The sequence below is a fragment of the Doryrhamphus excisus genome, linkage group LG10 (assembly GCF_037039965.1).
Source record: "Doryrhamphus excisus strain RoL-2023G ecotype Guam linkage group LG10, RoL_Dexc_Guam_v1.1, whole genome shotgun sequence".
Lineage (NCBI taxonomy): Eukaryota > Metazoa > Chordata > Actinopteri > Syngnathiformes > Syngnathidae > Doryrhamphus > Doryrhamphus excisus.
The window spans coordinates 8,310,479-8,334,551 of NC_136366.1; the positions used below are offsets into that span (position 1 = coordinate 8,310,479).

The 24,073-nt window shown below is 41.2% G+C and overlaps 2 protein-coding genes across 5 annotated transcripts in view; one reads left to right on the forward strand and one right to left on the reverse strand.

Annotated features, from left to right (window-relative positions):
• The window catches only part of LOC131114605 (mediator of RNA polymerase II transcription subunit 13-like), a 77,958-nt gene extending 72,780 nt beyond the window's left edge, over window positions 1-5,178 (forward strand). For both annotated transcript variants that reach the window (XM_058064331.2, XM_058064332.2), the window contains exons 23-31: window positions 4-192; window positions 827-1,050; window positions 1,126-1,268; window positions 1,400-1,558; window positions 1,651-1,815; window positions 2,161-2,324; window positions 3,879-4,043; window positions 4,113-4,222; window positions 4,794-5,178. In XM_058064331.2, the coding sequence (XP_057920314.2) occupies window positions 4-192; window positions 827-1,050; window positions 1,126-1,268; window positions 1,400-1,558; window positions 1,651-1,815; window positions 2,161-2,324; window positions 3,879-4,043; window positions 4,113-4,222; window positions 4,794-4,926 (1,452 nt within the window). In that variant the 3' untranslated portion in view covers window positions 4,927-5,178. The remainder of the gene's footprint in view (window positions 1-3; window positions 193-826; window positions 1,051-1,125; window positions 1,269-1,399; window positions 1,559-1,650; window positions 1,816-2,160; window positions 2,325-3,878; window positions 4,044-4,112; window positions 4,223-4,793) is intronic.
• The window catches only part of LOC131114699 (uncharacterized), a 248,959-nt gene continuing 229,672 nt past the window's right edge, over window positions 4,787-24,073 (reverse strand). For 2 of the 3 annotated variants that reach the window (XM_078793987.1, XM_078793988.1), the window contains exons 5-6: window positions 8,069-8,277; window positions 4,787-5,042 (exon numbers count right to left, since the gene is read on the reverse strand). In XM_078793987.1, the coding sequence (XP_078650113.1) occupies window positions 8,099-8,277 (179 nt within the window). In that variant the 3' untranslated portion in view covers window positions 4,787-5,042; window positions 8,069-8,098. Of the gene's footprint in view, window positions 5,043-8,068; window positions 8,278-8,338; window positions 8,449-24,073 lie in introns of all 3 variants that reach the window. The other variant, XM_078793986.1, reaches the window with a different exon arrangement.

Here is a 24,073-nt window from a genome sequence, read left to right on the forward strand (position 1 = left end):
CAGGTGGTGCCATGCCAGTATCTCCTGCAGCCTGCTAGTGGAGAAAGCCGTTTGTACCTGCAGCACCTGCGCTCCTTGGCCTTCTCCTGCTACTCCCAATGCAGACGCCTGCTGCCCCAGCACACACACATCAAGTCCCTGACCGGCTTCGGGCCCGTGTCCACCATCACTTCTGTCCTCAAGAGTCCTGATGTAAGTGGAACATCTCCTAATCTCCAAATGTTTTGACTTGTTTTCAAATAACGAAATTGATAAAACTGCTACTTAAACCATCAAAAGGTTGGCTCAAACCATGTTGCCAGGTTGTATGTTAAGTTTAAATTAAATACTTTGGAAAGAACAGGCGGGCCATATTCAAACACCTGGCGGACCGGTTGTGGCCCCCGGGCCGTAGTTTGCTCACCCCTGTTTTTAGGCTTTAGCTGCTTTGACTGATACGATGCATGTATCGGGTCCATACCAACAATGAAGTGATGTTACGTGTTTGTTCTCGTAATATTACGGATTATATATTATTATAAATAAATAATATTAAATAAAAATATTATAAAGTATTTTCAATAAATAGTATAAATGATATATTATTAAAAATGAAGTTCCAAAAATTTGAATCTGCGCTCTTTAAAAGTTGAAACTTTATTTTTGGGGCTTCATATTTATTATTATTGTTGTTAAATTATCTGATACCCGAGCCTTCATTCATTCATTCATTCAAAACTTTCTTGCAAGAACCATTTTTCTTGTAAAAATGATCTGCACCGTGCAATTAATATGCATGATATTATTGTTAATAAGTCTTGACATGTTTGTGAAATGTGTCCTCCAGCATCCCAGCCCAGTGCATCTCTACTCTCCCCCCTTCATACTGGGTCCGACCCGGCCCAAGCAGCCAGAACCTGGAGAGATATGGGCAGAAGTCCCTCCCAGATACGACGTTCTCTTTGTGGGCTACTGCCTGTCACATGACCAGCGCTGGATCCTTGTGTCGTGCACTGACCAGCAAGGAGAGCTCCTTGAGACGAGCATCATCAACATCGATGTGCCTAACAGGTTTGTGGAATTGACTTCGACACCAAATGAGCCCTCAGTTGGATTTCTGTTGACGTCTTTATTTTCATCCTGCAGGTCTCGCCGTCCTAAAGTATCTGCTCGAAAAATGGGTCTGCAGAAGCTGTGGGAGTGGTGTATTGGCATCATTCAGATGACCTCGCTACCGTGGAGGATTGTGATTGGTCGATTAGGAAGACTAGGGCACGGTGAGCTTAAAGGTGAGTTACATGGCGTCACACCGTGGCTAAAAGTTGGCTTCCTCGATTATGTAAAGCATGATATCGTCAATAAAATGGCGACCTGGCGATTCTTCTATCAACCTATTCATCTTGCCGTTGTTTCCACAAAGACTGGAGCTCTCTCCTCGGGGAGCACTCGCTGCATTCCATAGGACGCCAGCTGCGGGAGGCCTGTCGCATGTGTGGGATTTCAGCCGCTGACACGCCCTCCATCCTCAGTGCCTGCCTGGTCGCCATGGAACCGCAGGGCTCCCTCGTGGTCATGCCTGGTAAGTGTGGCGTACGCGTGTTTCCTCCTGATGTATCTCGCATGTCGAGAAGCGCCAGCGTGCATTTGATGACGAGGAGCCTGGATTTTCAGACGCCGTGACGATGGGCTCGGTGTTTGGCCGCAGCACCGCCCTCAACCTGCAGACCTCACAGCTCAACACGCCTCAGGATGCCTCGTGCACGCACATCCTCGTCTTCCCAACATCTGCCACAACCCAGCTGGCACCCAGCTCTTACCCCACGGAGGACAATAACGGTATGCAGCTGAAGATTTAGTCAACGTTTATTTCGTTAAAATTTGATTCAGAAATTTATTAAATTCAATGAATAGACTATATATATTTTTTTTCTTGCTCTTTTCAGATAATTTTCCTTAATTTTGGTTTACGGTCATTTTTAGTTCAATTGTAATAAAATAACACAGAAATATTTCCATGTAAATATAGTATTACCAACAGATTAGACTCATTGTGTTCCCTCACTTCTGTCAGTGTCTGTATTCCACCACCAGGGGTCATCATTGCTCCAAAATAGAGCTGTTGCAATCAAATATTCCATGTCCTCCCACATTATCCTTAACTTTAAATGTTTTATTCCCCAGATGACATGTTCGACCTGCCTTTCCCTGATGAACTGGAGAACGACATCGGCCATGACATGATGTTGATCACAGGGAACCTTCATCCTTCTCCCAACACCTCCCCTGTGCCGTCGCCGGGCTCTCCATCCGGAATGGGAATAGGGTCGCATTTCCAACACACTAGGGTAAGCCTAGAACCGGTGGAAAATCTAATCTTGTGGCTTCGGAAAACAAATATAGGCCAGTCAGGGTTTTTTTGGAGGGAAAAACTGAGCATGAATTAATGAAGCAAGCGTAGTGTCTGTTTCATCACAAAGGTATTTAGCCGCATACCTGTCCAGGCGCGGAGCAATCTAATCACATGAGTGGCGCATATCTCTGCGGCGAGTTTGATGGACTCCTGACAATGGCGCGCACACATCACATGACCACGCCACATGACTGAGAGCGGAGGAATTTGGCTGCGAGGCGAATGCAGGGGTGACGTGATGACAGTTGACTTTCCAAAACATCTGACACGGTGATGACAAACCGGGACGAGAGCTTAATCACAAAGTCGGGAGGAAAAAAGGTGCCTGTAACACCTTGATGGTGTCATGGCTCACCTCGGGGAGAAGATGAAAGTCGATGGGAGGGCAGAGGAAGGCCAAGAAAACTACTACTACTATTTAGTACTCCTAACTTCTCTTACAATATATAACATTATACACAACATAAGATACTACTCATGAGCTTCTCTGTAACTACTGTACTTTGGTGTACCTTACTGTAAACTGAGACATTTAAAGCAGTCCAGGGTGTACCCCGCCTCTCGCTCTTGCTGGGATAGGCTCCAGCACCCCCCGCGACCCTCGTGAGGAAAAAGCGGTAGAAAATAAATGAATGAATGAAAGCAACGTCAAGGACAGCTGATTCCTTCCTCATTAACTACTGAAATTTTCGTGGCCAGCCAATCACAGGGCACATATAGACAAACAACCATTCACACTCACATTCATACCTATGGACAATTTGGAGTGGCCAATTAACCTAGCATGTTTTTTGGAATGTGGGAGGAAACCGGAGTACCCGGAGAAAACCCACGCGTGCACGGGGAGAACATGCAAACTCCACACAGAGATGCCCGAGGGTGGAATTGAACCCTGGTCTCCTAGCTGTGAGGTCTGCGCACTAACCACTAGACCGCCGTGCCGCCCACGTTGCTTTCAAGATTAAAAAAAACTTTATGTTTAATACAGTGTGTCTTATGTTCTCTGATTATATCTACTATATTGGAGTGTCTAATATCTGTAATACAGATGTAACGGTGACTATAGGGATGTTATGTCCTGTCTGGAGCTCTCTAATAATGTTAAATCTGAGGCCATAAACGTGTACTATTTTATGCCGTGAGTACAAAATTAATGAGGGGTTTTGAACCAATAAACCGCCATCAACGAGGGATGACTGTATTTGCAAGCGTTTGCAATTCCAGTCCCACATCAGTATATGTGGCAGCCATTTTAGACCTGGTCAAAATCTTGCACTTAAATATGTTTACTATTACACTTAGTTCTTTGGGATGCAAAATTTGGAAGTATGCGATTAGAGACTGTGTTCCGCATATCGAAGTGTTACCAAATGTTTCCTTGCCCTATTTCGGCCGACAGGTACAAACATTTCCCCCATTCATCAACACAAAATGAACTGCAGAAGCATTAATTTCAATGTTTTGACCTTTCCTTATCACGTGTGCACAGAGCCAGGGGGAACGCTTGCTCTCCAGGGACAATCCTCCAGAAGAGCTGAAGCAGCAGCCGCTGGCTCTCGGCTACTACGTCTCCACCGCGCAGGCAAACGGACTCCCTCATTGGTTCTGGGCCTCGTGTCCACAGGCTGAGAACCAGTGTCCTCTCTTCCTTAAGGTAAGAATGGCAGAAAACCTTGAAGAGAGATGATGCACAAACATGACATCTGACTCCCCTTCTTTGCAGGCCTCGCTCCACCACCACATCTCCATGGTGCAGGCGGATGAGCTGGTGGCAGACAAGACGAAGAGGACGCCTCACCCGCTGGACTCGAAGACCACCTCTGATGTGCTGCGGTAAATATGCACATGAAAGCAGCCAAACACAAGCAATGGTGCTATTAGTTTAGTACAGTAAATGACTCTTCATCTCTGCATGTTTGTCTTCCATGTGCTATTTCAGCTGTTACACATGCTTACATTTCACTATTGTACTGTAATTTCCATGTACAAGTATACGATGCACTTGTATTATTCATTCATTCATTTTCTACCGCTTTTCCTCACGAGGGGCGTGAGGCGGGGTACACAATCACAGGGCACATATAGACAAACAACCATTCACACTCACATTCATACCTATGGACAATTTGGAGTCGCCAATTAACCTAGCATGTTTTTGGAATGTGGGAGGAAACCGGAATACCCGGAGAAAACCCATGCATGCACGGGGAGAACATGTAAACTCTACACCAAGAATGGAATTGAACCCTGGTCTCCTAGCTGTGAGGTCTCTGTGCTAACCACTTGACCGCCGTGCAGCCCCACTTGTATTATCAATATCAGTATGTCTTAAAATGTTCTTAGAATAATATGTAAATACAAATGAAAACAAGAATGATCTTGAACGTCACCTTTTTTTTTTCAGGTTTGTATTGGAGCAGTACAACGCCCTCTCCTGGCTGACCTGCACACCTTCAACGCAGGACCGCCAGTCTTGCCTGCCCGTCCACTTGGCCGTGCTGGTCCAAATGTACAACGCCATCCTCAACATGCTTTAGCCGTGTGCCTACACCTCCTCCAACTTCTTCTCCTCCTCCTCGTCCGTCTGGTCACTGGGAAACGGTGGAGACTATTCCTGACGTTGATCCCAAACGTGGAGTGGACTCTCCTGGGCCTGGAATGTAATCAGAGCGACAAGATGCCTCCATGCAAAGCCAGTACACACGAGGTTCCAAAGGCAGTCACGGTGCTTTTCTAAGGGGAGAACTTTGATCACTCAAAGTGATTTCAAAAAGTGGCATTTTTTTTTTTTTTACAAAACATCTGCAGAAGACTCTTCCAGAAACTGCATATTGTACAACCAGCAAATCTGCATGCCAACACAAACACATGGCCTTGTTGCGTCAAAGATGTTTGCTTTTTCTTTTTACCTTTTGTACAAAGGAGGAGCTTTTGCACCCCCCCCCCCCTGCCAAAGGTTGTGGACATAAACGGCGGTACACACAAAAAAAAGGCATGCGGTGAGGCATGTTCACAACATTTGCAAAGAGTTCAACCTTATTTTTTACTATTTCCAACAATATCATTTAAAATAAGGCCTCCTCCCCAATGTTAATAATTGTTATTTTAATGCAATATTTATACAAATTATATCATATCATGGAATTTGATATCTATATGCTTCTTATTAAATATATATTACCTCTTCTTCCAAACAGGCACTTACTTAATGATAAGGGCACAAGTGGACACAGAATTATCCGTTGTAATTAAAAAAATAGCTATTTTAAATATTCTTTTCATCGTTTTTGGTTTTATTTAATGAATTTAAATGAAAACAAAATTATGCAGGAGATATTTATAAGCAAATGTTCTGCGTCAGACTGAAAAAAAGGCAATCGAACGAAGATCACGTGGAAATGGAATGTTTCAGAAAATAAATGATGTCAGTGAACGCAACGGCCCGTCCGATTACAATCTCAGCATGTTTTGTATCATACACTCTGCTGTGTTGGAATTTTCAAAAGCTGTACATTTCATCCTTTTTTTTTTGCTGTGAGCTTTTATATATATTATATATATTATATAATATATATATAATATATATTATATATATAATATATATATACATATACAGTATACTGTGCAAAATTCATTTTACTTCTAGCCAAGAATTGCCAAGTGAGTGTATTGTCACATAAATTGTACAGACAAAAATGCAAGTTTGCGAGACTTTGTTACATCCGTCATCAGTTTGACTATGGAACAGATACCTGTTACTTTTACACTATTTTTTAAGTAAATTATTAAAAAGACTCTTCAATGTGACCACACGTGACTCGCTGTGCTGCTTTTCTAACGCACCTTTACACACACCGCTCGCCTCGTTTTAAAGTCAACGTCAAGAATGCTGCACCTCGACTCCAACATCCAGAGGCGACGGTCATACAAAATCAATAGAAACACTCGGATACCAAATAAATGCGTGATTAATTAATTAAGAATGTTATTAATTAATTAATTAATTCAAAAGAACAGCCGCACCTCATACACCACTGCCTTCAAGTTGAACGATTGTCGTTATTAAAAGTTGAAAAGTTGCTCCGCTAACGTTCCACTCCAGCAAAACAGGACATGTACCTTTGTGTAAGTACTCCACAGTATTGTTTTTTTGAGGGGGGCCGATTATGAATAAATGAGGACGAGAGGCTGTATTCAAACCATCAAGGTCGCACATTTCAATAGAAGGCACTAAAAGTCACTCTGAGGGAGCGGCCATCTTAAAAAAAAAAAAAAAAACCCAGCATAGATGGTTGAAGAGTAAAAGCCAGTGAAGGGTCACTTGTCTAATGGCCACTGGAGGAAGTGGACTCTTAAATTGACTGCATTGTGTTGCCTACAAATGCCCAATTAGGCCGTGGACATCCACCTGCAACCAAATGGCGTGTCCAAACCCAGGGAAGGCCAGCATCTGCCTCTAGACACGGCATTAACAACACTAACTGCTACATAATTGGAGGTCAACGGCGTTTTAGCTCCTTTTTTTTTTTTCTACCCACAACAACATCAAACGATGACAAGGTTGTTGAACAACAACAAGAGGGAAAGCTTGACGTAAGAGGGCCAGTGGGGTCAACAAGGGGCTCTTTTGTCATGAAAAGACATTAAAAATACATGAATTAAACATTAATGCGCTGTAGTACGTAACATCCAATAGAGTACACTTCCTGGCAACAATATTAGGTGAGGAGGCGTGAAAACAGGCGGAATTAAAATGACCTCAAAGTAAGAAATAAATACATTAAACAATACATTTGGTGAGACATTATTAATATTAAGTTATGTTTGTATATACAAGTGCACAAACTGAGGTAATTCATTTCTCCAATCAAAACCGAGCAACTTCATTGATATGACATATATAAAATAACATAAACATAGTGGCTGCACGGTGGACGAGTGGTTAGCGCACAGAGACCAGGGTTCAATTCCACCCTCAGCCATCTCTGTGTGGAGTTTGCATGTTCTCCCTGTACATGTGTGGGTTTTCTCCGGGTACTCCGGTTTCCTCATAGGTATGAATGTGAGTGTGAATGGTTGTTTGTCTATATGTGCCCTGTGATTGGCTGGCCACCAGTCCAGGGTGTACCCCGCCTGTCGCCCCAAGACAGCTGGGATAGGCTCCAGCACCCCGGCAACACTTGTGAGGGTAAGCGGTAGAAAATGAATGGAGATCTCTTCCATTCTGCAATTGCGTCATCACTTCGTTTTGTGTCTTGCGCAAAAAAAAAACATAAAACACAAAAATACGTCTATGGGATCGGGTGTTTGAAAAAAATGTATCGCTAACGAGTTAACGAGCACCCTGCATTAACATTTATGAACCCAAACGCCAATCCCAACAACGATTTATACATCCTTTACCTTCTTTTTCGACTAAAGGTGATGATGTAACTCATCACCAATGGATTAGGCTTGAGAGCAATTTTAATAACATAAAAACGGCCACTAGGTGGCAAAATCGCAAAGTAGAAACACAAACAGGAAGAAGAGATGTTACATTGCCTTCCATACAAAAAACGACGCATGACTAAAGAATGGAAAAAGGTTGTGATGATTTATAAAACACTAACTTTTTGTTGACCTGCTTGCAAACAAGCATTATTGTAAATAATAGAATTACATATAGTATAATTATACCTTATTAATGATTGAAGTATATGGTTAGTTTCATGTCGAGTGTTGCAACCATACTGTCACTCCAGATGACCCGGCGCCAGAGCTGTCGACCCGTCGGCACGGCTGCAGGGGTGTTGCTGTCTTGACCGGGCCCCTCCCTCTGAAGTGCAGGCAGCTGGCGGCTGTAGCTTCACACCGGCTCCGAGATGGCGGCAAACAGCAGGCTTTCTCTGAAGTTCAAGGAAAAGAGAGTGAAACACACACACACACACACACACACATTGGACACACTTCTGTCTGTCTGGTGTCTGTCATGGCAGTCGGGGGTGATGCAGGGGCGGGGTGTAGGACGTGGTAGGGCGCGTCTGTGCTGGTTCAACGAGGGTTCAAGGCTTGGGAAGCTGTGGGTGGTACACGTTACAACCAGCACGTTACAATGTGAGAGATGTCGGGGTGAAAGGTCAGGCGACTGATTGTCGTCATTTGTTTAGTCATAACACGTAACAGAACATGCAAATGACAGACTCAACTATTTTCGCATGCGGTACTTTAAACCTTGCTTCATTATCGTAGCATTCCTTTCATGATAAACTTTTAATTAACCTGATAATAGTTGTTTACGCCAAAACTAGTAATTATAGTCCAATTACAAATAATTTGATATTCTTCATCTCAACTAGCCATCAAAGCTAAACCAACTCAGACTGAGTCACGGTTTTGTTATTTACCTTTTCACTGTGAAATAACATGTTTGAGACTCTTGGCCTGCGTTATATTCCACAACATGAAAAAGGCAGTTGGCAACTGCTAAGCCGACATGCTAGCCGACATGCTAACCACCACGCGGCCATACAAAACATCAAGCGCAAATTCACCAATTTTGTATTGCAAAATAAATAAACAAATAGACGCTAGCCCTTGTTGAACCCAAACCCTACAACCCCCCAAAACTGCCAAGTGACTTTTGGCACTACCATCTTACCACTGCCATTGTCACTGTCTATTTCTTGGACAGCAAACCATGCTTCTCTCCGACAGTAGAAACACAGCAGACCAGATCCCAGGGACCGCCTACAAATGTTTGAACCCAAACGAAACAATACACAATCATTCAATAATTGCACTTCAGTAAAATGCATTAGTTTGTGAGTGATGTTTTGTACTTGTGAATCAACAAGTGTGAGTAAAACATATTTGACCATGATATTAACTCCATTGTCAACTTTTGAAGCATTACTTTCAAAGCTAAGGCCCACAAATTCAAAGACATTACTGACATCTAAAGACCAGTGTAGAATACAACATATCATGTCTTTGAATGCCTCTTCTGAATGCATTAGATTTGTGTTACGGTTAATTTTGACATTTTAATGCTTGAAAATGCTAATAACGTTGTTGTCTTGGAGGGTTGGAGAGATTGAGCTGTCGCTTGGATTGTGTCAAGTATAAACATGGACCAAGATGCAAGAAAGCCGACGCTAAAATTAATTTGTCGTTGTTCCACTTTAGTGCCGACTTATGTAATGGCACCTGCAGTCACACACACACACACACCCATTGCTCATTTGTCAAAACAGCTCTTTGCCTGTTATTTGACATGTTTGGTGTGCTTGTGAGCACGAAAGCCCAAACGAAAAAAAAGACAAGAGATAAAACTGTGTGTGTGTGTGTGTGTGTGTGTGCACGCGTGGCCTCTTGCTCACAAAGAAGTCTTGATGAGCGCAAAAAGCAGTTTAAAGGAGAGTCATGTAAGGACATGTTGAACAGCCGGCTCCACCACCATCATCAAATGCCAGATGAGAGATAAAGAGCGATGCTGATCCCTGCAGCACACTTCTCAGGACGCCACACCAACATGCGAGAAAGCATCTCCTCATGCTCCTGCTGGCTCTTCAGGTTGTTTTTTTTTTCAACTTGCTTTGGATGTCGTTTTTTTTGTTTTTTTTCAACTTGTTTCTAATTCTCTTTTCTGATCAAAAAAACAAGAGAAACCTCACACACACTCAACAGGGGCCTCCAAAAATGTCATAAAAGGCCTAAGTTTGAGGGAGGTGATTTTTGACAAAAAACGTAAGGGGTTAGTATGTCGTTTTTTTTGTTTTTTTCAACTTGTTTTGAATACTCTTTTCTGGTAAAAAAAAAAACAGGGGAAACCTCACACACACTCAACAGGGGACCCAGAAGCATCCAAAAATGGCATAAAATGCCAGATTTTGAATTTGGGGATTTTGGGAAAAAACGTAAGGGGTTATATGTCGTTTTTTTCATTTTTTCAACTTGCTGAAAATGCACTTTACTGCGCCAAAATCAACTGTAAACCTCTCACACACGCATCAGGGGTCCCAGAAGGACCCCAAAATGGCATAAAATGCCACTTTGTAGAGGTGACGATTTTTGAAAAAAAGGTAAGGGGTTATAGCCTTACGTTTTTTTTCATTTTTTTAACTTGCTGAAAATGCACTTTACTGCGCCAAAATCAACTGGAAACCTCTCACACATGCATCAGGGGTCCTAGAAGGACCCCAAAATGGCATAAAATGCCACTTTGTAGAGGTGTCGATTTTTGAAAAAAAGGTAGTTTTTTGTCATTTTTTCAACTTGCTGAAAATGCACTTTACTGCGCCAAAATCAACTGGAAACCTCTCACACACGCATCAGGGGTCCCAGAAGGACCCCAAAATGGCATAAAATGCCACTTTGTAGAGGTGTCAATTTTTGAAAAAAAGGTAAGGGGTTAGCCTTACGTTTTTTTTCATTTTTTTAACTTGCTGAAAATGCACTTTACTGCGCCAAAATCAACTGGAAACCTCTCACACACGCATCAGGGGTCCCAGAAGGACCCCAAAATGGCATAAAATGCCACTTTGTAGAGGTGTCGATTTTTGAAAAAAAGGTAAGGTAAGCCTTACGTTTTTTTTCATTTTTTTAACTTGCTGAAAATGCACTTTACTGCGCCAAAATCAACTGGAAACCTCTCACACACTCATCAGGGGTCCTAGAAGGACCCCAAAATGGCATAAAATGCCACTTTGTAGAGGTGTCGATTTTTGAAAAAAAAGGTAGTTTTTTGTCATTTTTTCAACTTGCTGAAAATGCACTTTACTGCGCCAAAATCAACTGGAAACCTCTCACACACGCATCAGGGGTCCCAGAAGGACCCCAAAATGGCATAAAATGCCACTTTGTACAGGTGTCGATTTTTGAAAAAAAGGTAAGGGGTTAGCCTTACGTTTTTTTTCATTTTTTTTAACTTGCTGAAAATGCACTTTGCTGCGCAAAAATCAACTGGAAACCTCTCACACACGAATCAGGGGTCCTAGAAGGACCCCAAAATGGCATAAAATGCCACTTTGTAGAGGTGTCGATTTTTGAAAAAAAGGTAGTTTTTTGTCATTTTTTCAACTTGCTGAAAATGCACTTTACTGCGCCAAAATCAACTGGAAACCTCTCACACACGCATCAGGGGTCCCAGAAGGACCCCAAAATGGCATAAAATGCCACTTTGTAGAGGTGTCGATTTTTGAAAAAAAGGTAAGGGGTTAGCCTTACGTTTTTTTTCATTTTTTTAACTTGCTGAAAATGCACTTTACTGCGCCAAAATCAACTGGAAACCTCTCACACACGCATCAGGGGTCCTAGAAGGACCCCAAAATGGCATAGAATGCCACTTTGTAGAGGTGTCGATTTTTGAAAAAAAAGGTAGTTTTTTGTCATTTTTTCAACTTGCTGAAAATGCACTTTACTGCGCCAAAATCAACTGGAAACCTCTCACACGCGCATCAGGGGTCCCAGAAGGACCCCAAAATGGCATAAAATGCCACTTTGTACAGGTGTCGATTTTTGAAAAAAAGGTAAGGGGTTAGCCTTACGTTTTTTTTCATTTTTTTTAACTTGCTGAAAATGCACTTTGCTGCGCAAAAATCAACTGGAAACCTCTCACACACGAATCAGGGGTCCTAGAAGGACCCCAAAATGGCATAAAATGCCACTTTGTAGAGGTGTCGATTTTTGAAAAAAAGGTAGTTTTTTGTCATTTTTTCAACTTGCTGAAAATGCACTTTACTACGCCAAAATCAACTGGAAACCTCTCACACATGCATCAGGGGTCCCAGAAGGACCCCAAAATGGCATAAAATGCCACTTTGTAGAGGTGTCGATTTTTGAAAAAAAGGTAAGGGGTTAGCCTTACGTTTTTTTTCATTTTTTTAACTTGCTGAAAATGCACTTTACTGTGCCAAAATCAACTGGAAACCTCTCACACACGCATCAGGGGTCCCAGAAGGAACCCAAAATGGCATAAAATGCCACTTTGTAGAGGTGTCGATTTTTGAAAAAAAGGTAGTTTTTTGTAATTTTTTCAACTTGCTGAAAATGCCCTTTACTGCGCCAAAATCAACTGGAAACCTCTCACACACGCATCAGGGGTCCTAGAAGGACCCCAAAATGGCATAGAATGCCACTTTGTAGAGGTGTCGATTTTTGAAAAAAAGGTAGTTTTTTGTCATTTTTTCAACTTGCTGAAAATGCACTTTACTGCGCCAAAATCAACTGGAAACCTCTCACACGCGCATCAGAGGTCCCAGAAGGACCCCAAAATGGCATAAAATGCCACTTTGTAGAGGTGTCGATTTTTGAAAAAAAGGTAAGGTAAGCCTTACGTTTTTTTTCATTTTTTTAACTTGCTGAAAATGCACTTTACTGCGCCAAAATCAACTGGAAACCTCTCACACACTCATCAGGGGTCCTAGAAGGACTGCAAAATGGCATAAAATGCCACTTTGTAGAGGTGTCGATTTTTGAAAAAAAAGGTAGTTTTTTGTCATTTTTTCAACTTGCTGAAAATGCACTTTACTGCGCCAAAATCAACTGGAAACCTCTCACACGCGCATCAGGGGTCCCAGAAGGACCCCAAAATGGCATAAAATGCCACTTTGTAGAGGTGTCGATTTTTGAAAAAAAGGTAAGGGGTTAGCCTTACGTTTTTTTTCATTTTTTTAACTTGCTGAAAATGCACTTTACTGCGCCAAAATCAACTGGAAACCTCTCACACACGCATCAGGGGTCCTAGAAGGACCCCAAAATGGCATAAAATGCCACTTTGTAGAGGTGTCGATTTTTGAAAAAAAGGTAGTTTTTTGTCATTTTTTCAACTTGCTGAAAATGCACTTTACTGCGCCAAAATCAACTGGAAACCTTTCACACACGCATCAGGGGTCCCAGAAGGACCCCAAAATGGCATAAAATGCCACTTTGTAGAGGTGTCGATTTTTGAAAAAAAGGTAAGGTAAGCCTTACGTTTTTTTTCATTTTTTTAACTTGCTGAAAATGCACTTTACTGCGCCAAAATCAACTGGAAACCTCTCACACACTCATCAGGGGTCCTAGAAGGACTGCAAAATGGCATAAAATGCCACTTTGTAGAGGTGTCGATTTTTGAAAAAAAAGGTAGTTTTTTGTCATTTTTTGAACTTGCTGAAAATGCACTTTACTGCGCCAAAATCAACTGGAAACCTCTCACACACGCATCAGGGGTCCCAGAAGGACCCCAAAATGGCATAAAATGCCACTTTGTACAGGTGTCGATTTTTGAAAAAAAGGTAAGGGGTTAGCCTTACGTTTTTTTTCATTTTTTTTAACTTGCTGAAAATGCACTTTGCTGCGCAAAAATCAACTGGAAACCTCTCACACACGAATCAGGGGTCCTAGAAGGACCCCAAAATGGCATAAAATGCCACTTTGTAGAGGTGTCGATTTTTGAAAAAAAGGTAGTTTTTTGTCATTTTTTCAACTTGCTGAAAATGCACTTTACTGCGCCAAAATCAACTGGAAACCTCTCACACACGCATCAGGGGTCCCAGAAGGACCCCAAAATGGCATATAATGCCACTTTGTAGAGGTGTCGATTTTTGAAAAAAAGGTAAGGGGTTAGCCTTACGTTTTTTTTCATTTTTGTAACTTGCTGAAAATGCACTTTACTGCGCCAAAATCAACTGGAAACCTCTCACACACGCATCAGGGGTCCTAGAAGGACCCCAAAATGGCATAAAATGCCACTTTGTAGAGGTGTCGATTTTTGAAAAAAAGGTATTTTTTTGTCATTTTTTTCAACTTGCTGAAAATGCACTTTACTGCGCCAAAATCAACTGGAAACCTCTCACACACGCATCAGGGGTCCCAGAAGGACCCCAAAATGGCATAAAATGCCACTTTGTAGAGGTGTCGATTTTTGAAAAAAAGGTAAGGGGTTAGCCTTACGTTTTTTTTCATTTTTTTAACTTGCTGAAAATGCACTTTACTGCGCCAAAATCAACTGGAAACCTCTCACACACGCATCAGGGGTCCCAGAAGGACCCCAAAATGGCATAAAATGCCACTTTGTAGAGGTGTCGATTTTTGAAAAAAAGGTAAGGGGTTAGCCTTACGTTTTTTTTCATTTTTTTAACTTGCTGAAAATGCACTTTACTGCGCCAAAATCAACTGGAAACCTCTCACACACGCATCAGGGGTCCCAGAAGGACCCCAAAATGGCATAAAATGCCACTTTGTAGAGGTGTCGATTTTTGAAAAAAAGGTAAGGGGTTAGCCTTACGTTTTTTTTCATTTTTTTAACTTGCTGAAAATGCACTTTACTGCGCCAAAATCAACTGGAAACCTCTCACACACGCATCAGGGGTCCCAGAAGGAACCCAAAATGGCATAAAATGCCACTTTGTAGAGGTGTCGATTTTTGAAAAAAAGGTATTTTTTTGTCATTTTTTCAACTTGCTGAAAATGCACTTTACTGCGCCAAAATCAACTGGAAACCTCTCACACACGCATCAGGGGTCCCAGAAGGACCCCAAAATGGCATAAAATGCCACTTTGTAGAGGTGTCGATTTTTGAAAAAAAGGTAAGGGGTTAGCCTTACGTTTTTTTCATTTTTTTTAACTTGCTGAAAATGCACTTTACTGCGCCAAAATCAACTGGAAACCTCTCACACACGCATCAGGGGTCCTAGAAGGACCCCAAAATGGCATAAAATGCCACTTTGTAGAGGTGTTGATTTCTGAAAAAAAGGTAGTTTTTTGTCATTTTTTCAACTTGCTGAAAATGCACTTTACTGCGCCAAAATCAACTGGAAACCTCTCACACACGCATCAGGGGTCCCAGAAGGACCCCAAAATGGCATAAAATGCCACTTTGTAGAGGTGTCGATTTTTGAAAAAAAGGTAAGGTAAGCCTTACGTTTTTTTTCATTTTTTTAACTTGCTGAAAATGCACTTTACTGCGCCAAAATCAACTGGAAACCTCTCACACACTCATCAGGGGTCCTAGAAGGACTGCAAAATGGCATAAAATGCCACTTTGTAGAGGTGTCAATTTTTGAAAAAAAAGGTAGTTTTTTGTCATTTTTTCAACTTGCTGAAAATGCACTTTACTGCGCCAAAATCAACTGGAAACCTCTCACACACGCATCAGGGGTCCCAGAAGGACCCCAAAATGGCATAAAATGCCACTTTTTACAGGTGTCGATTTTTGAAAAAAAGGTAAGGGGTTAGCCTTACGTTTTTTTTCATTTTTTTTTAACTTGCTGAAAATGCACTTTGCTGCGCAAAAATCAACTGGAAACCTCTCACACACGAATCAGGGGTCCTAGAAGGACCCCAAAATGGCATAAAATGCCACTTTGTAGAGGTGTCGATTTTTTAAAAAAAGGTAGTTTTTTGTCATTTTTTCAACTTGCTGAAAATGCACTTTACTGCGCCAAAATCAACTGGAAACCTCTCACACACGCATCAGGGGTCCCAGAAGGACCCCAAAATGGCATAAAATGCCACTTTGTAGAGGTGTCGATTTTTGAAAAAAAGGTAAGGGGTTAGCCTTACGTTTTTTTTCATTTTTTTAACTTGCTGAAAATGCACTTTACTGCGCCAAAATCAACTGGAAACCTCTCACACACGCATCAGGGGTCCCAGAAGGAACCCAAAATGGCATAAAATGCCACTTTGTAGAGGTGTCGATTTTTGAAAAAAAGGTAGTTTTTTGTCATTTTTTCAACTTGCTGAAAATGCACTTTACTGCGCCAAAATCAACTGGAAACCTCTCACACACGCATCAGGGGTCCCAGAAGGACCCCAAAATGGCATAAAATGCCACTTTGTAGAGGTGTCGATTTTTGAAAAAAAGGTAAGGGGTTAGCCTTACGTTTTTTTTCATTTTTGTAACTTGCTGAAAATGCACTTTACTGCGCCAAAATCAACTGGAAACCTCTCACACATGCATCAGGGGTCCTAGAAGGACCCCAAAATGGCATAAAATGCCACTTTGTAGAGGTGTCGATTTTTGAAAAAAAGGTAGTTTTTTGTCATTTTTTCAACTTGCTGAAAATGCACTTTACTGCGCCAAAATCAACTGGAAACCTCTCACACACGCATCAGGGGTCCCAGAAGGACCCCAAAATGGCATAAAATGCCACTTTGTAGAGGTGTCGATTTTTGAAAAAAAGGTAAGGGGTTAGCCTTACGTTTTTTTTCATTTTTTTAACTTGCTGAAAATGCACTTTACTGCGCCAAAATCAACTGGAAACCTCTCACACACGCATCAGGGGTCCCAGAAGGAACCCAAAATGGCATAAAATGCCACTTTGTAGAGGTGTCGATTTTTGAAAAAAAGGTAGTTTTTTTCATTTTTTTTAACTTGCTGAAAATGCACTTTACTGCGCCAAAATCAACTGGAAACCTCTCACACACGCATCAGGGGTCCCAGAAGGACCCCAAAATGGCATAAAATGCCACTTTGTAGAGGTGTCGATTTTTGAAAAAAAGGTAAGGGGTTAGCCTTACGTTTTTTTTCATTTTTTTAACTTGCTGAAAATGCACTTTACTGCGCCAAAATCAACTGGAAACCTCTCACACACGCATCAGGGGTCCCAGAAGGACCCCAAAATGGCATAAAATGCCACTTTGTAGAGGTGTCGATTTTTGAAAAAAAGGTAGTTTTTTGTCATTTTTTCAACTTGCTGAAAATGCACTTTACTGCGCCAAAATCAACTGGAAACCTCTCACACACGCATCAGGGGTCCCAGAAGGACCCCAAAATGGCATAAAATGCCACTTTGTAGAGGTGTCGATTTTTGAAAAAAAGGTAAGGGGTTAGCCTTACGTTTTTTTCATTTTTTTTAACTTGCTGAAAATGCACTTTACTGCGCCAAAATCAACTGGAAACCTCTCACACACTCATCAGGGGTCCTAGAAGGACCCCAAAATGGCATAAAATGCCACTTTGTAGAGGTGTTGATTTTTGAAAAAAAGGTAGTTTTTTGTCATTTTTTCAACTTGCTGAAAATGCACTTTACTGCGCCAAAATCAACTGGAAACCTCTCACACACGCATCAGGGGTCCCAGAAGGACCCCAAAATGGCATATAATGCCACTTTGTAGAGGTGTCGATTTTTGAAAAAAAGGTAAGGGGTTAGCCTTACGTTTTTTTTCATTTTTGTAACTTGCTGAAAATGCACTTTACTGCGCCAAAATCAACTGGAAACCTCTCACACACGCATCAGGGGTCCTAGAAGGACCCCAAAATGGCATAAAATGCCACTTTGTAGAGGTGTTGATTTTTGAAAAAAAGGTATTTTTTTGTCATTTTTTTCAACTTGCTGAAAATGCACTTTACTGCGCCAAAATCAACTGGAAACCTCTCACACACGCATCAGGGGTCCCAGAAGGACCCCAAAATGGCATAAAATGCCACTTTGTAGAGGTGTCGATTTTTGAAAAAAAGGTAAGGGGTTAGCCTTACGTTTTTTTTCATTTTTTTAACTTGCTGAAAATGCACTTTACTGCGCCAAAATCAACTGGAAACCTCTCACACACGCATCAGGGGTCCCAGAAGGACCCCAAAATGGCATAAAATGCCACTTTGTAGAGGTGTCGATTTTTGAAAAAAAGGTAAGGGGTTAGCCTTACGTTTTTTTTCATTTTTTTAACTTGCTGAAAATGCACTTTACTGCGCCAAAATCAACTGGAAACCTCTCACACACGCATCAGGGGTCCCAGAAGGAACCCAAAATGGCATAAAATGCCACTTTGTAGAGGTGTCGATTTTTGAAAAAAAGGTAGTTTTTTTCATTTTTTTTAACTTGCTGAAAATGCACTTTACTGCGCCAAAATCAACTGGAAACCTCTCACACACGCATCAGGGGTCCCAGAAGGACCCCAAAATGGCATAAAATGCCACTTTGTAGAGGTGTCGATTTTTGAAAAAAAGGTAAGGGGTTAGCCTTACGTTTTTTTTCATTTTTTTAACTTGCTGAAAATGCACTTTACTGCGCCAAAATCAACTGGAAACCTCTCACACACGCATCAGGGGTCCCAGAAGGACCCCAAAATGGCATAAAATGCCACTTTGTAGAGGTGTCGATTTTTGAAAAAAAGGTAGTTTTTTGTCATTTTTTCAACTTGCTGAAAATGCACTTTACTGCGCCAAAATCAACTGGAAACCTCTCACACACGCATCAGGGGTCCCAGAAGGACCCCAAAATGGCATAAAATGCCACTTTGTAGAGGTGTCGATTTTTGAAAAAAAGGTAAGGGGTTAGCCTTACGTTTTTTTCATTTTTTTTAACTTGCTGAAAATGCACTTTACTGCGCCAAAATCAACTGGAAACCTCTCACACACTCATCAGGGGTCCTAGAAGGACCCCAAAATGGCATAAAATGCCACTTTGTAGAGGTGTTGATTTTTGAAAAAAAGGTAGTTTTTTGTCATTTTTTCAACTTGCTGAAAATGCACTTTACTGCGCCAAAATCAACTGGAAACCTCTCACACACGCATCAGGGGTCCCAGAAGGACCCCAAAATGGCATATAATGCCACTTTGTAGAGGTGTCGATTTTTGAAAAAAAGGTAAGGGGTTAGCCTTACGTTTTTTTTCATTTTTGTAACTTGCTGAAAATGCACTTTACTGCGCCAAAATCAACTGGAAACCTCTCACACACGCATCAGGGGTCCTAGAAGGACCCCAAAATGGCATAAAATGCCACTTTGTAGAGGTGTTGATTTTTGAAAAAAAGGTATTTTTTTGTCATTTTTTTCAACTTGCTGAAAATGCACTTTACTGCGCCAAAATCAACTGGAAACCTCTCACACACGCATCAGGGGTCCCAGAAGGACCCCAAAATGGCATAAAATGCCACTTTGTAGAGGTGTCGATTTTTGAAAAAAAGGTAAGGGGTTAGCCTTACGTTTTTTTTCATTTTTTTAACTTGCTGAAAATGCACTTTACTGCGCCAAAATCAACTGGAAACCTCTCACACACGCATCAGGGGTCCCAGAAGGACCCCAAAATGGCATAAAATGCCACTTTGTAGAGGTGTCGATTTTTGAAAAAAAGGTAAGGGGTTAGCCTTACGTTTTTTTTCATTTTTTTAACTTGCTGAAAATGCACTTTACTGCGCCAAAATCAACTGGAAACCTCTCACACACGCATCAGGGGTCCTAGAAGGACCCCAAAATGGCATAAAATGCCACTTTGTAGAGGTGTCAATTTTTGAAAAAAAGGTAGTTTTTTTCATTTTTTCAACTTGTTGAAAATGCACTTTACTGCGCCAAAATCAACTGGAAACCTCTCACACACGCATCAGGGGTCCCAGAAGGACCCCAAAATGGTATAAAATGCCACTTTGTAGAGGAATCCATTTTTGAAAAAAAAGGTAGTTTTTTGTCATTTTTTCAACTTGCTGAAAATGCACTTTACTGCGCCAAAATCAACTGGAAACCTCTCACACACGCATCAGGGGTCCCAGAAGGACCCCAAAATGGCATAAAATGCCACTTTGTAGAGGTGTCGATTTTTGAAAAAAAGGTAAGGGGTTAGCCTTACGTTTTTTTTCATTTTTTTAACTTGCTGAAAATGCACTTTACTGCGCCAAAATCAACTGGGAACCTCTCACACACGCATCAGGGGTCCCAGAAGGACCCCAAAATGGCATAAAATGCCACTTTGTAGAGGTGTCGATTTTTGAAAAAAAGGTAAGGTAAGCCTTACGTTTTTTTTCATTTTTTTAACTTGCTGAAAATGCACTTTACTGCGCCAAAATCAACTGGAAACCTCTCACACACTCATCAGGGGTCCTAGAAGGACTGCAAAATGGCATAAAATGCCACTTTGTAGAGGTGTCAATTTTTGAAAAAAAAGGTAGTTTTTTGTCATTTTTTCAACTTGCTGAAAATGCACTTTACTGCGCCAAAATCAACTGGAAACCTCTCACACACGCATCAGGGGTCCCAGAAGGACCCCAAAATGGCATAAAATGCCACTTTTTACAGGTGTCGATTTTTGAAAAAAAGGTAAGGGGTTAGCCTTACGTTTTTTTTCATTTTTTTTTAACTTGCTGAAAATGCACTTTGCTGCGCAAAAATCAACTGGAAACCTCTCACACACGAATCAGGGGTCCTAGAAGGACCCCAAAATGGCATAAAATGCCACTTTGTAGAGGTGTCGATTTTTTAAAAAAAGGTAGTTTTTTGTCATTTTTTCAACTTGCTGAAAATGCACTTTACTGCGCCAAAATCAACTGGAAACCTCTCACACACGCATCAGGGGTCCCAGAAGGACCCCAAAATGGCATAAAATGCCACTTTGTAGAGGTGTCGATTTTTGAAAAAAAGGTAAGGGGTTAGCCTTACGTTTTTTTTCATTTTTTTAACTTGCTGAAAATGCACTTTACTGCGCCAAAATCAACTGGAAACCTCTCACACACGCATCAGGGGTCCCAGAAGGAACCCAAAATGGCATAAAATGCCACTTTGTAGAGGTGTCGATTTTTGAAAAAAAGGTAGTTTTTTGTCATTTTTTCAACTTGCTGAAAATGCACTTTACTGCGCCAAAATCAACTGGAAACCTCTCACACATGCATCAGGGGTCCCAGAAGGACCCCAAACTGGCATAAAATGCCACTTTGTAGAGGTGTCGATTTTTGAAAAAAAGGTAAGGGGTTAGCCTTACGTTTTTTTCATTTTTTTTAACTTGCTGAAAATGCACTTTACTGCGCCAAAATCAACTGGAAACCTCTCACACACGCATCAGGGGTCCTAGAAGGACCCCAAAATGGCATAAAATGCCACTTTGTAGAGGTGTTGATTTTTGAAAAAAAGGTAGTTTTTTGTCATTTTTTCAACTTGCTGAAAATGCACTTTACTGCACCAAAATCAACTGGAAACCTCTCACACACGCATCAGGGGTCCCAGAAGGACCCCAAAATGGTATAAAATGCCACTTTGTAGAGGAATCCATTTTTGAAAAAAAAGGTAGTTTTTTGTCATTTTTTCAACTTGCTGAAAATGCACTTTACTGCGCCAAAATCAACTGGAAACCTCTCACACACGCATCAGGGGTCCTAGAAGGACCCCAAAATGGCATAAAATGCCACTTTGTAGAGGTGTTGATTTTTGAAAAAAATGTAGTTTTTTGTCATTTTTTCAACTTGCTGAAAATGCACTTTACTGCGCCAAAATCAACTGGAAACCTCTCACACACGCATCAGGGGTCCCAGAAGGACCCCAAAATGGCATAAAATACCACTTTGTAGAGGTGTCGATTTTTGAAAAAAAGGTAGTTTTTTGTCATTTTTTCAACTTGCTGAAAATGCACTTTACTGCGCCAAAATCAACTGGAAACCTCTCTCACGCGCATCAGGGGTCCCAGAAGGACCCCAAAATGGCATAAAATGCCACTTTGTAGAGGTGTCGATTTTTGAAAAAAAGGTAAGGGGTTAGCCTTACGTTTTTTTTCATTTTTTTAACTTGCTGAAAATGCACTTTACTGCGCCAAAATCAACTGGAAACCTCTCACACACGCATCAGGGGTCCGAGAAGGACCCCAAAATGGCATAAAATGCCACTTTGTAGAGGTGTCGATTTTTGAAAAAAAGGTAGTTTTTTGTCATTTTTTCAACTTGCTGAAAATGCACTTTACTGCGCCAAAAACAACTGGAAACCTCTCACACACGCATCAGGGGTCCCAGAAGGACCCCAAAATGGCATAAAATGCCACTTTGTAGAGGTGTCGATTTTTGAAAAAAAGGTAGTTTTTTGTCATTTTTTCAACTTGCTGAAAATGCACTTTACTGCGCCAAAATCAACTGGAAACCTCTCACACACGCATCAGGGGTCCCAGAAGGACCCCAAAATGGCATAAAATGCCACTTTGTAGAGGTGTCGATTTTTGAAAAAAAGGTAAGGGGTTAGCCTTAGGTTTTTTTTCATTTTTTTAACTTGCTGAAAATGCACTTTACTGCGCCAAAATCAACTGGAAACCTCTCACACACGCATCAGGGGTCCTAGAAGGACCCCAAAATGGCATAAAATGCCACTTTGTAGAGGTGTCGATTTTTGAAAAAAAGGTATTTTTTTGTCATTTTTTCAACTTGCTGAAAATGCACTTTACTGCGCCAAAATCAACTGGAAACCTCTCACACACGCATCAGGGGTCCCAGAAGGACCCCAAAATGGCATAAAATGCCACTTTGTAGAGGTGTCGATTTTTGAAAAAAAGGTAGTTTTTTGTCATTTTTTCAACTTGCTGAAAATGCACTTTACCGCGCCAAAATCAACTGGAAACCTCTCACACACGCATCAGGGGTCCCAGAAGGACCCCAAAATGGCATAAAATGCCACTTTGTAGAGGTGTCGATTTTTGAAAAAAAGGTAAGGGGTTAGCCTTAGGTTTTTTTTCATATTTTTAACTTGCTGAAAATGCACTTTACTGCGCCAAAATCAACTGGAAACCTCTCACACACGCATCAGGGGTCCTAGAAGGACCCCAAAATGGCATAAAATGCCACTTTGTAGAGGTGTCGATTTTTGAAAAAAGTGTATTTTTTTGTCATTTTTTCAACTTGCTGAAAATGCACTTTACTGCGCCAAAATCAACTGGAAACCTCTCACACACGCATCAGGGGTCCCAGAAGGACCCCAAAATGGCATAAAATGCCACTTTGTAGAGGTGTCGATTTTTGAAAAAAAGGTAAGGGGTTAGCCTTATGTTTTTTTTCATTTTTTTAACTTGCTGAAAATGCACTTTACTGCGCCAAAATCAACTGGAAACCTCTCACACACGCATCAGGGGTCCTAGAAGGACCCCAAAATGGCATAAAATGCCACTTTGTAGAGGTGTCGATTTTTGAAAAAAAGGTAGTTTTTTGTCATTTTTTCAACTTGCTGAAAATGCACTTTACTGCGCCAAAATCAACTGGAAACCTCTCACACACGCATCAGGGGTCCCAGAAGGACCCCAAAATGGCATAAAATGCCACTTTGTAGAGATGTCGATTTTTGAAAAAAAGGTAAGGGGTTAGCCTTACGTTTTTTTTCATTTTTTTAACTTGCTGAAAATGCACTTTACTGCGCCAAAATCAACTGGAAACCTCTCACACGCGCATCAGGGGTCCCAGAAGGACCCCAAAATGGCATAAAATGCCACTTTGTAGAGGTGTCGATTTTTGAAAAAAAGGTAAGGTAAGCCTTACGTTTTTTTTCATTGTTTTAACTTGCTGAAAATGTACTTTACTGCGCCAAAATCAACTGGAAACCTCTCACACACTCATCAGGGGTCCTAGAAGGACTGCAAAATGGCATAAAATGCCACTTTTTTAGAGGTGTCGATTTTTGAAAAAAAAGGTAGTTTTTTGTCATTTTTTCAACTTGCTGAAAATAAACTTTACTGCGCCAAAATCAACTGGAAACCTCTCACACACGCATCAGGGGTCCCAGAAGGACCCCAAAATGGCATAAAATGCCACTTTGTAAAGGTGTCGATTTTTGAAAAAAAGGTAAGGGGTTAGCCTTACGTTTTTTTTCATTTTTTTAACTTGCTGAAAATGCACTTTGCTGCGCAAAAATCAACTGGAAACCTCTCACACACGCATCAGGGGTCCTAGAAGGACCCCAAAATGGCATAAAATGCCACTTTGTAGAGGTGTCGATATTTGAGAAAAAGGTAAGGGGTTAGCCTTACGTTTTTTTTCATTTTTTTTAAGTTGCTGA